This window comes from Phallusia mammillata, chromosome 5 (assembly GCF_965637545.1).
Source record: "Phallusia mammillata chromosome 5, kaPhaMamm4.hap1.1, whole genome shotgun sequence".
In the NCBI taxonomy this organism is placed as follows: Eukaryota; Metazoa; Chordata; class Ascidiacea; order Phlebobranchia; family Ascidiidae; genus Phallusia; species Phallusia mammillata.
Window position 1 is genome coordinate 15,219,536 of NC_137256.1, and position 13,228 is coordinate 15,232,763.

At 35.1% G+C, this 13,228-nt stretch overlaps 1 protein-coding gene across 7 annotated transcripts in view; it reads right to left on the reverse strand.

Moving 5' to 3' along the window:
• Positions 1 to 13,228, reverse strand: part of LOC145227568 (uncharacterized) — a 39,888-nt gene that overhangs the window by 335 nt on the left and 26,325 nt on the right. For 4 of the 7 annotated variants that reach the window (XM_080092430.1, XM_080092429.1, XM_080092434.1 and 1 more), the window contains 10 exons: positions 11,843 to 11,904; positions 9,556 to 9,715; positions 9,371 to 9,479; positions 8,768 to 8,838; positions 6,120 to 6,204; positions 5,838 to 5,928; positions 5,668 to 5,780; positions 821 to 931; positions 625 to 770; positions 474 to 555 (listed from right to left, as the gene is read on the reverse strand). In XM_080092430.1, coding sequence (XP_079948556.1) covers positions 474 to 555; positions 625 to 770; positions 821 to 931; positions 5,668 to 5,780; positions 5,838 to 5,928; positions 6,120 to 6,204; positions 8,768 to 8,838; positions 9,371 to 9,479; positions 9,556 to 9,715; positions 11,843 to 11,904 — 1,030 coding nt within the window. Of the gene's footprint in view, positions 1 to 469; positions 556 to 613; positions 771 to 820; positions 932 to 5,667; positions 5,781 to 5,837; positions 5,929 to 6,119; positions 6,205 to 8,767; positions 8,839 to 9,370; positions 9,480 to 9,555; positions 9,716 to 11,842; positions 11,905 to 13,228 lie in introns of those variants that run through there. The other 3 variants (XM_080092431.1, XM_080092432.1, XM_080092435.1) reach the window with 3 other exon arrangements.

Below are 13,228 nucleotides of genomic sequence, written 5' to 3' on the forward strand. Positions count from 1 at the left end.
GAAATGAGCTAATTAAAAATCACTGCCAAAAAACTGCAGCTAAGACACAACGAAAATTATTCAATACATTTGTCTAAACGAAAGATACATGAAGTATCTAAAGCAAAACCGAAGCAAGAGCTGCACCTAACCTGCAGCTGCTGTAAAATGACTTGGGACCTACCAAAAATTTGCACGTTTTGAGGTGTGTTGAGCATCACGCCATATCAACCTAATTATTTCACTCACTTGATGGTTTATGATTTACAATAAGTAGGCAATGGGGCAATTACAACAGTATAAAGTAGGCTACAAGGTGTAAAATAAAAAGTTCACTGACAGTCACACCTCTACAACACCACGACAATGCAGTTTGTAAACAATTTTAACTTTGTAAAAAATTGTGACAATTTTTGACCTATTCTAAAAATTTTGACTTTTTATGACAAGTCAAAAAATAGTCGCCCTAATTATAAGGTATGCTACACAATTACCTTTACAGACACGGTTGCATCACCAAAGCAATATTCATTTCTGAAAGAACTTCGTTTCATAAAAGCCTCATTAATGTTCAACCTAAAAAAATGCTTTTAGCTTTGCAGTTGATACAGCAGTTAAAGACAAAAATATTTACCACAGTTTTACCTGATGTCTTGTTGAAGTGGAGGTGATATCCTATATTTTTTTGCGAATTTGCTGGATGTTATCATATTGCAATATAATTCTAATTCACATAAAGGTATTCCTAAATTTCCGATTAGGAGTGGTTTTGTTGCTTTACTAACCTGCAACTAAATTCTATTTAAACAAAGCATTATAATCATTCTATTTAGCCAGTTACCTCATTGTACCAAAAGCGAATATTGAAGTACTTGTGCTCTTCCGTAACATTAAAGAAAAAAACTTCATTGCTCCAATTGCCTTCACTTGCAACAGGCTCACATGCACTTGTCTAAAAGGTAAATATCAGAAGATGTTTTATTTTTCAAAGAAATGTCACAATTCTATTTGACACTGATTTTGACACTATTTTGCAAAAAAAAATATTTTCAATAACAAAAAATGTGTGATGAATAAAAATCTTTTTCAAACAATTTTAGGTTTGAAAACATGCAATTGAAAAAAAAATATTTTGTTCCTGCATATACACCACTCTGGGTTACCAGACATCCAGAATTTGGACATAAAATCTTGTATGTTTTAACTGTTTTTTTGTACGGATTTTGATACATGTGAACAACCGATCAGCACAAATTAAAAGGTAATTTGGTGATGTTCTGTGTCTTGAAATGTTGAAAGCTTACAAAACACTGTTAAAAAGACCATATCACCCTAAAACTATGCCCATCATTTTGTGGAACTAGTAAATTTTACATTTTGTAACTTATTGAGAAACTAAACAGGGCTTTGTTCTCTGTAAAGTGTACATGCCCATCGGTTATGGCAAAAATTGTGTGATTATATTTAGATTTTTAGGAACAAATTAGTAGAAAGCATCAAGGTTTTGTTCATATCCTTTTTTTACAGTACGTTCTCATATATTTACTAAAAGAGTAAAAAACAACTGGGTCACACACATTTTGCACTGGAATTCAAAACATTAAGTTTAAAAAACGGTGGCTTAGCTTATTTTGTGACAGCAAATACACTATAACCTACTTTGCAATGTAAATATATTCGCTTATTTTACATTGGGTCCCATATTATCCAACCTTGATTTATTTCTGCCTGCTGAAACTCATGGGTCCCCGGTACCGAGCTTTAGTTAATCATGTAAAGGATAAACTGTCTGACATGTCAAAATGGCATATAACACAAACTGTCAAAATTTTATTTCACTCCTATATTTTGTTCATCAATCAATTTGGGGGGTTAATAGGGTAAATATTTGGGCTACAGGATGAAACAGTTATTGACACCTATAAATGCCAAATTCAACTGACTGTCCAAAATTCATTCAATAAAGATATTTTTAAACAATTCACCCATTTTAGCTGGCTAGTGGAGTAAATATTGGGACTACAGGGTGAAACACAATAATCGACACCTATAAATGCCAAATTCAACAAACTGTATAAAATTCATCCAATTTGGACATTGTTTTAAAAAATCACTGATATTAGGGAGGCTAATCTTGGGGGTACAGGGTGAAACACTACAGTTAACACCTAATTATGGAAAAATAAACAAACTGTCCAAATTGTATTCAATTTGGACATTGTTTTAAAAAATCACTCATTTTAGGGGGTTAGTGGGGTTAATCTTGGGGATACAGGGTGAAACACTACAATTAACACCTAATTATGCCAAAATCAACGAACTGTCCAAATTTTATGCAATTCGGAAATTGTTTAAAAATTCACCCATTTTAAGGGGCCAATGGGGCAAATACTGGGGCTGCAGGGTGAAACACAACAATCGACACCTAATTATGGCAAAATGAGCAAACTGTCCAAATTTTAATTTTGACAATCTTAACCTATTTATCGTATCGTATTTTATTTTGTTCATGTGCACTTGAACACGACAAGCATAGTTTTGACGATACAATGGCACGAAAACACAGGGGGCTAGTGGGGTAAATAGTGGGGCTACCAAGCACATCTACAGAAAGAGGACCCATAATAATGTTTTAGTGTGGGAATTCGTGCCTGTCATGTATACTAATATTTTACCTCTTGAGAAATGTTTTATCGAACAAATGGTGATGTGCATCAATAAAAGTGGCAGCCTGTAGTTCTACTATTTTTTTTGTTAGTTTGCCACCTGTGAAGGTAACCACAGCCGATCAGGCTGAAATTTAAAGAATTTGAAAAAGTAATTTACACAAATATTAGTTACTTATCCGAGAAGGCATACATTCTTTCCTGAAGTGAAGATAAAAACTAGAAGGGTGGCTTAGCACATATTGCCCTTGCACATACACTATACCCTATTTTAAAAGATTAATATACTTCCTTTACATATTTTACACTGGGTCCCATATCATCCACTGTCTTTTATAACCTTGGTTGTTCCTGCGAGCAAAAACTCATGGGTCCCCACACATGCAAAGTTGTAGATAATGCATTTCAATAGATAACAATAAGTAAGTTTGGTATTGTTAAGACAAACACAGTGATTGGTACTGTGCATATTTAAATATGCTATATGGAGTACAAACTGTTTAAATTAAAAAACTCATTTTAGGGGGCTAGTAGGATAACTAATGGAGGTTCAACACACACAAGCTTAAAAAGTAGGAAACCACAATGACTCAATCAATAGTACCGCAAAATTTCAGTCCAATCTGCCAAAGTTTAAAATTTCAACCACTAGAGGTGTTTTGAGCAACAACCGTTAATGTTTCTGACATCAAAGGGCTGTTAACAACCCCCGAACTGCCATGGTGCAAAAATGTCCACCAAGCAACCCACAAAGTCACAAACGAGTAACATACAACTGGTTGCCCTTGTAACACTATTGTGCCACAGAAATCTTTCGTTTGTGGTGCCCAGTAACATACAAATACGTTTTACACTTTGCGGGCTTGTGGGGTAAATGTTAGGGCTACGGGGTTGAACAGAACAATCGACACCTATAAATGGCATACAAGTTATCCAAATTTTAGCCAATTCTGACATTTGTTTACAAACTCACCCCTTTTAGGGGGTAGCGGGGTAAATACTGGGGTTATCCGGACAAACAAAGTGGGATGCACATCTATATAACTATATCTACCATCTGTATAAGTTTCAGCCACATCCATCAAACATTTGATGGCAAAACGAGTCAGACAAACTTTGGGGGAAAAATACCCATTTTAGGGGGCTAGCGGGGTAAATACTGGGGTTATCAATGAAAACAAAGTGGGATGCACATCTACATAACTACATCTACCATCTGTGTAAATTTCAGCCAAATCCACCAAACATTTGATGGAAAAATGAGTCGGACAAACTTTGGGCAAAAAATACCCATTTTAGGGGGCTAGCGGGGTAAATACTGGGGTTATCAATGAAAACAAAGTGGGATGCACATCTACATAACTACATCAACCATCTGTGTAAATTTCAGCCAAATCCATCAAACATTTGATAGAAAAACGAGTTGGACAAACTTCGGGCAAAAAATACCCATTTTAGGGGGCTAGCGGGGTAAATACTGGGGTTATCAACAAAAACAAAGTGGGATGCACATCATCGGAAAAACGAGTCGGACAAACTTTGGGGAGAAAAAAAAATGAAAGAAAAACAAAGAAAAAAAACAAAAACAATTTGAGTAAAATCAATATGTGTCCCCTTCAGGGAAGGGGACCCATAATAACAGTAGCCAGAAATATTATGGCAAAATGGGTTTAGAAAGTGTTCCAACATTGACCAGACAACGGAAACAATATTACCAAAAAAATTTTGTGGGGGGGACTGAAGAAGAAGCTAACCTACATTGGGTAAAAGTTTTGCAGTTTTTTCACTAACAGGATCTCAAAAATTTAGAGGCGTGCGATGGCGAAAAAAATAGTTCAATTGTTGTTTCTAAAACATACAGAAACATTTGCATCATATAGAAAAAAAATTACAGAAACAAGTGCCCCTTTCAACATGACAAAAGCGAGCCTACAACTAGAAGGGAGGCTTAGCACACATTACACCTTTTTACATGGAACGTTTAATTATATTTAATACGCTTATTTGACATGTATTTCTCTGGTATCTGAAATAGAAAAATGGCAAAGAGTATCAGACATCTCCGATTGTCGATACAGGTTGTTTGAGATGCTTATGAGCAAAGTTATACAAATTTGTCTTTTTTATACATAGAACGCAAGAGACTCCAATGGAACAAAGTTTAACAGATTTGTACTGTCACATAAAGGAATTTTCTTTTGTGCTACTGTATGGCCTGGAAATGCAATTTTAGTATCTATAATTAAGAAATAAGGTCTTGTTACTAATTGACAATGAAGTCCGATTGATCTCTAAATATTGAATGTTTGTTCCATCTATTCCTAAAGGTTTAACAATTCACAATAAACACATTCATATAATTGGTATGTATAAACTCGACGCAAACCAATTAATTTAGATTTTCATTTACAACTAACAGTTCAAAAAAGATTTGCGACTAACAGCTCAAAAAATACTTAAAAAAATATTTTACTTAAAAAATATAAATACTCAAAAAAAAATTAACAATTATCTGGCAAATGTTGGTCCATAACTTTACTAAAACTACCAACTACAGTCATCAGCAAACTTTTGTCACAAATCAGCCACTTAAAATTTTGACCACCAAGGCTGTTTTGAGCAGCAACCGTTAACGCTTTTTCCATTTAATGCAAGTAGGTTACAAACACAAGTAACATTTATCAGATTGCCTCAATAAGACTAGTACACCACATAAACTTTTTATCTTTTGTACATAGCATCATGAAACATTTTACTCTTTGGGGTAGACGGTGGAAACAGATGGCACATCAGCCTTACTAGATCTACAAGCTGTAGAAGTTTCATCAGAGAAAAAAACAAAAAAACATGAGTGAAATCAAGACATGTCCAAAGCAACACAACTTAAGTGTATTCTGGGGATCTTCTAATGCAGAAGTACAAAGCCTACTGTCATACAGTATGCAATATTTAATCTCAGTCATAACAACAAATCTTTTGTAATGATTTGAGGAAAAAAAACATGCATGTGCCAAACCCAAACCTTGAAAATTTTGCTATTGGAATCATGAAAAAGTCGTGCATATTTTAAATTGTCCTCAGAACCTGTACTTGGTTGAGTTTGCTCAATATGCATATTTCTATGTGGCAAATTTACTGTGAACAAAGTTGTAATTGTAAATTTTGCTTGGATACAATTATAAAACTAATCACCTTTTTCTTTTACATATCCATGTAAATTTGTGGGTGATTCAAGTGTAGGTGAATTTAAAATAGTACTTTCAGCTTCAAGTTCTTCTTGTATCTGTAACAATGTGTGTTTAGCATGTTTATGACATATTACATTATCCTGCTCTCTTCTATTCCCTAAAGTGGAATGCAAAAAATGTGCAAAGGCAACAAATTTACAAAAAAAGATTGTGAAATACAAACATTAAAAAAACATTTAATTATCTTTTTAAAAACAAACAAACATTATTGTTCATGTCGTCATACTTCTTTAATTTTTTCATCCACATGCATTATGTCATTGTATTCATCAGAATCCACCTCAGAATAATCAGATTCAGTGTCGCTTCCACTAAAAAAGTAATACCAAAAATAAACTAGAAGGGTGGCCCAGCACATATTGCCATTGCACATATACTATGACCTATTTTGAAGCGTTAATATATTCCATACACTTATTTTATATTGGGTCCAATATCACCCACTGTTTTTTATAACCTTAGTTGTTTCTGCAGGCAGAAACTCATGGGTCCCCCACACGTGCAAAGTTAAAAACAATGCATTTCAAGAAATACCATCAGTCAGTTTGGTGTTTTAAAAAAACACCATGGTCAGTTCTTGGCTTAAATAATCATGCTATTAAACGTTTAAACTATGCAAATCTGATTCAATTCACACATTGTCCTATTTAGTGTTCTATTGATAGGAAAGAAGGGTTAAATGGTGGCAAAATAAAGTAAAACACAACAATCGACACCTATAAATAGCAAATTCTACAAGCTGTCCAAATTTCATTAAAAACCTGCCCATTTTAAGAGGCTGGTTGGGTAAATGTTTAAGCTATAGGGTGTAACTTAAGAATCAACAACTAAAAATGACATAATCAGATGTCGGTTGTTGTATTTTACCCTGTAGCCCCACCATATACCTTATTTACCCCTAAAATGGGTAAAATTGGTAAACAATGTCGAAATTGGATGCAATTTGGATAGTTACACAACTGACATCTATAAACAGCACATTCTACAAGCTATACAAATTTCAACCAATTTCGACACTGTTTAAAAACTAGAGGGGTAAATATTGGGTCCAAAAGGGTAAACACAACAATTGAAACCTATAAATGACAAATTCTACAAGCTGTCCAAATTTCAGTTAATTCTGCACTTGCTTAAAAAAACTAGAAGGGTGGCTTAGCACATATTGCCCTTGCATATACACTATAACCTATTTTAAAACATAAATATATTTCCTATGCTCATTTTGTATTGGGTCCCATATTAGTCACCATCTTTTATAACCTTAGTCGTTTCTGCAGGCAAAAACTCATGGGTCCCCACACATGCAAAGTTGAAAATAATGCAATTCAAGAGATAACCATGAGAAAGTCAGGTGTTGTAAGGTAAAACACAGTGATCGGCACTGGGCTTAAATAATAATTCTATGTAGAATACAAACTATAAAATTAGATTCACCCCAGATATTGTTTGTCCTATTTAACGTTTTAAAAAACTGACCCATTTTAGGGGGCTAGTAGGGTAACTAATTGAGTTCGACACACAAACTAAAAAATATAAAAACCACAATAACTCAATCAATAGTACTGCAAAATTTCAGCCCAATCCACCAATGATTAAAATTTTGACCACTAGAGGTTTTTGAGCAACAAACGTTAATGTTTCTGACGTCATTAGGCTGTTGACAGGCCCTTAGCTGCCATGGCGCAAAACCGACCACCAAGCAACCCACCAATGACCATATACAACTGGTTGCCCTTGTAACACTATTGCGCCAAAGAAATCTTTTGTTTGTGGTGCCCAGTAACATACAAATACGTTTTACACTTTAGGGGCTTGTGGGGTAAATGTTAGGACTACAGGGTTGAACACAAAAATCGACACCTATAAATGGCATACTATACAAGAAATCCAAATTTAAGCTCTGACACTGTTTAAAAACTCACCCATTTTAGGGGGCTAGCGGGGTAAATACTGGGGTTATCAACAGAAACAAAGTGGGATATATATCTACCATCTGTGTAAATTTCAGCCAAATCCATCAATCATTTGATGGAAAAACGAGTCAGACAAACTTTAGGGTAAAAATACCCATTTTAGGGGGCTAGCGGGGTAAATACTGGGGTTATCAACAAAAACAAAGTGGGATGCACATCTACATAACTATATCTACCATCTGTGTAAATTTCAGCCAAATCCATCAAACATTTGATGGAAAAACGAGTCGGACAAACTTTGGGAAGAAAAAACAAAAAGAAGAAAACAAAAGAAAAAAAACAAAAACAATTTGAGTAAAATCAATATGTGTCCCCTTCATGGAAGGGGACCCATAATAACCCATTTTAGTGGGGCAACTGATGGGGTTCTACACCCAAACATATATATAATATGAAACCACAGCGACCTAATCAACATTAATGTAAAATTTTATCCAAATCGGCCAATGTTTAAATTTCTGACCACTAGAGCTGTTATTAGCAATATTTGTTAACATTTCTGACGTCACAAGGCTGTTAACACCCCTATATCTGGCAAGTGCAAAAATGTTTACCAAGTATTGCACAAGCACAGGTACCATACGTTCTGTTGCCTTTATTATACTATTACACCTTGGAAATCTTTCGTTTGTGGTGCGCAGCAACATATGAAAACGTTTTACATTTTTGGGGCTAGCAGGGTAAATACTGGGGTTATCAAGTCATACAAAGCAGATGGCACATCCATATAATTATATCAACCACATGTGAAAGTTTCATCCAAATCCACCAAAGATTTCATGCCAAAAGTGCATGGACAAACTTCACCAGAGAAAAAAGAAAAAAACCCTGAGTGAAATCAAGATGCGTCCCCTTCAGGGAAGTGGACCCATAATAAAAAAGATTTTGCATCCTGTCTCACCTATTTCCACTGCAATCTTGTACAGAAGGCTCAAACTTATTGTTGTTGTTCTTTTGCCGATTTCTTTGAACCTAACATCAAAGTAAACAAAAAATTCACAGAACTTTTCATGTTGGCTTTTTACATACACTGCAACTGATGGTAATCTAGAGCAGTGCTTTTCAAACAGGTGTATTGTACACCCCAGGGTGTACCATCATTTTTAAAGGGTGTACCACTTGGATGGGGTGTACTGGGATGTACCAGATACAAAAACATTTATTCTAAACAATAATGGTCCTCTTCGGGCAAGGGCAACAACATGTGTAAAAATCTCATTGACTATGATAAAGTGGAACAACCTTGATGTATAACACTGATATTTAAGCTGCCAATCAACATTTTATGTATAATAAAAAATGAAAACTCATTGGGTTAAACTCAAAACATGCCACCGCTAATTTTAAAAAAATCCATTTATGCGCCAAATATATATCTCTATGTGGTTAATGGTTTTGTTTAAAAAAGCATATAGGACACAAACATCTTATATATATCACTGCTGACCAATAAGTTATGACAGATTGCTTGTTATTTTTCAGGTTTATGATTTTTTGCACTTACTTTAAACTGGAACTTTTCCCGTCGACTTCGTACATTTTCAATGATAACAATTGCTTGACCTAATGATAAAATCCGTTGACCATTTATTTCCAAAATTCTATCACCCACGCTAACAAAGTTTAGTAGGTTGATATTAAGCATAAAATATCAAAACAGTAGAAATACACTAACAACAAGCAACATACCGAATGCCACATGTCACAGGTGATATGTTCCCAGTTATAGATAGAACATTTACCGTTGTGTTAACCAAGTTGCCAGATTTTTGTATTGTAACTTCATGAAGAATAGCACTGAAATTCCTTGTAACCATCATATATGATGGACTCTCACCAGTAGATGTGTCTAGAGTAACAATAACTTTAGATTGTGTCGGATAACCAAACACAACAACAACAAAACAATCTTTCAAAACTAGAAGGGTGGCTTAGCATATATTGCCCTTGCATATACACTATAACCTATTTTAAAACATTGATATATTTCCTATGCTTATTTTACATTGGGTCCCATACCATCTACTGTCTTTTATAACCTTAGTTGTTTCTGCAAGCAGAAACTCATGGGTCCCCACACATGCAAAGTTGAAAATAATGCATTTCAAGAGATAACAATGATCAAGTTTGGTATTGTTAGGTAAAACGCAGTGATCGGCACTGGGCTTAAATAATAATACTATGTAGAGTACAAAGTATATAAATTTGGATTCACCCCAGATATTGTTTGAAGTATGTCCTATTTAACGTTCCTTTTCAAAGAAACGAAGGAGTAAGTAGTGGCATAATGGGGTAAAACAAAAAATAAATAGCAAATTCTACAAGCTGTCCTGTTTTCATTCAATTCCAACATTGTGAAAAGGGTCACCCATTTTAGGAATTAGTTGGTTAAGTTGTGGTGCTACAGGGCAAAACATAACATTTGAGGGCTTAGTATGTTTAATAAACTTTGCAAAATTTCATATAATTAGGACGTTTTTTAAAAGTTCATTTATTTTAGGGGGCTAGTTGAGTAAATGTTGGGGCTAAAAGGTAAAACACATCAATTGAAACCTACAAATAGCATAGTCCACATACTACCCAAATTTTATCCAATCCCGACACTGTTTAAAAAACTGACCCATTTTAGGGGGCTAGTAGGGTAACTAATGGGGTCCGACACACAAACTAAAAAAATAGGAAGCCTCAATGACTCAATCAGTAGTACTGCAAAATTTCAGCCCAATCCGCCAATGTTTAAAATGTCGGCCACTAGAGGTGTTTTGAGCAACAACCGTAATGTTTCTGACATCGTAGGGCAACAACCCCCAACTGCCATGGCACAAAAACGTTCACCAAGCAATCCACAAAGTCACAAACGAGTAACATACAACTGCTTGCCCTTGCAACACTATTGAGCAACAGAAATCGTTCGTTTGTTGTGTCCAGTAACATACAAATACATTTTACACTTTGGGGGCTTGTGGGGTAAATGTTAGGGCTACAGGGTTGAACACAACAATCGACAACTATAAATGGCATACTCTACAAGCTATCAAAATTTCAGCCAATTCTGACACTGTTTACAAACTCACCCCTTTTAGGGGGCTAACGGGGTAAATACTAGGGTTATTTGGTCAAACAAAGGTGGATGCACATCTACATAACTTCATCTACCATCTGTGTAAATTTCAGCCACATCCATCAAACATTTGATACAAAAGCGAGTTGGACAAACTTTGGGAATAAAATAACCCATTTTAGGGGGCTAATGGGGTAAATACTGGGGTTATCAACAAAAACAAAGTGGGATGCACATTTACATAACTATATCTACCATCTGTGTAAATTTCAGCCAAATCCATCAAACATTTGATGGAAAAACGAGTCGGACAAACTTTGGGAAGAAAAAAAAAGAAAAAAAAGAAATTGAGTAAAATCAATATGTGACCCATAATAAGCTGTAACTAAAAAGATGCCTCACCTACGTATTGCCAAATTACATGCAATACATCTTATGTAATGATTATCCATATACACCACAAAGATATACATTTATTACCTAATTTTAGTTCTCTATATTTACCCAGCATTTAACAGAACACTTGTTTTTGCAATGAGCCCATACACCATACATTTTAGATTCTGAAATACAAATTTTTGTATGGAGGGGAAAACACGATCATGTTTTCATAATAATACTAGTTGACTCAATTTTAGTTATGTCGTAGTTTGAAAGATTGTGTGGTATGTGAAGCAAAAAATACATGTTTTATAATTTAAACTTGTGTTTGTAAAAGATTTGGTTTCGGCCACATCACAACTGGTTATTCAGCCCAAACCGAATATTTGCAAAACAAGCCGATTCGGCTGAATAGATTCAGCAAATCAAATATTCAGTACACCTCTACATTTAACATTCCCCCCTTCCCGGAAATGTTTCAGCGTGAAAAGGAAAATTGCATAATGCCTAAAAATGATTCCTGTTCACAATTACCTTTATTCTTTTTTGATGCTGCTACCTCCTCTTGTGTTGACTTTTCTTCCAAAGATATATTTCTACAAAAAAGGTTAATTCATACTACAAACATGGATTTCCTATATACAGACGAATCCGGTTAATCGCATAATCCGTTTAATTGCAACGCAATCAAAAATCCCAAACCGTCGCCCATCGTTTGTTAAGAAAATCGTCCGGTTAATCGCATACCGGTTTATCGCATAAACCGGATATTCGCATCGATTTTCAACGAAATATGCGATTAACCGGATTGATGATCTCTATGTGAAAGTCAAACAGACCGAGTTTTTCGAATAAAAGACGACGATATGATAGTAAAATCCTCCGGAGGTAATGTACGCGAAAAAAACGTAGATGCATGTTTGCATTCTACACCAAATAACGCATCTAACGTTGAAAATGAAACGTCTCGACCATAAAATATTTTTGAAAAGTTATTAGGAGATTAAATCGGCGTTCAGTTTACCGCTGTGCGATAACTAGGAATCGTTATCTCAAAGCTGTGCACATTGTTCCTTTATTGTTGGCTTATCTAATCGCCAATAGTGATATAACAAGCGTTTAAAAGAGTTCCACACGTTAAAATTACGAAACTGGTGTTCCGGCAAAGACGCTGATTGTAATTTCTTACTATGTGCGAACTGCACCAAATTCGAAGTATTAAACTGTATTGAAATTTGAAAAATGTTAAATGTAAAACAAATGGTTAAAAATGTTCTTCTGTTATTGTTCATGACCCGCAAAACACGTAATGGTTGTAAAAAATGTTAGCTCGCAAGTAATCACACTATGTTGTTTAGATTCACGTAGTTGGTAACGTGCCAATGATTGACATATTTTATGTCGTCTATTCGTGACCTTGCGCAACTTATCAGGTGGATCACCGATTAAGAAAGGCATTTATTCCTCTAGTATTTGTTGCTGGTTTAAATTTTTGAAGCAACGATCACACGTTGATCACGTGACAGTCACGCTAATCTTGCAGCTGCAGTTTTGCTGAGTAAGCTAGAAAGTAGCGCCACAATCTGAGTCTTTAAAGGTTTGCTAAAATGAATTATTCTTTTTGTCAATTGAATAACGGGTTATAATAGAAACTGATGCAGCTCGCCTTTGCACCCTTGCGCTGTAGAATGTGCCGAAGTTGGAAGTTTGACTAGGTTTCGGTCGTGTACTTTCGGGTTTGGGCTTGCTTACAAATATGCGCAGCGCTTTGCCGCTTAACGCGTTGGTTTGAACTACAAAACGAAATAGGTCAGAAACAATTTTACGTGTATATTAAGCGAGAGGCCTTTATATGTAAAAACTACCCAAAACAAGACTCAAACGTCATAAACTGTCGTCATAGGAAAGTTCCTAAATTTA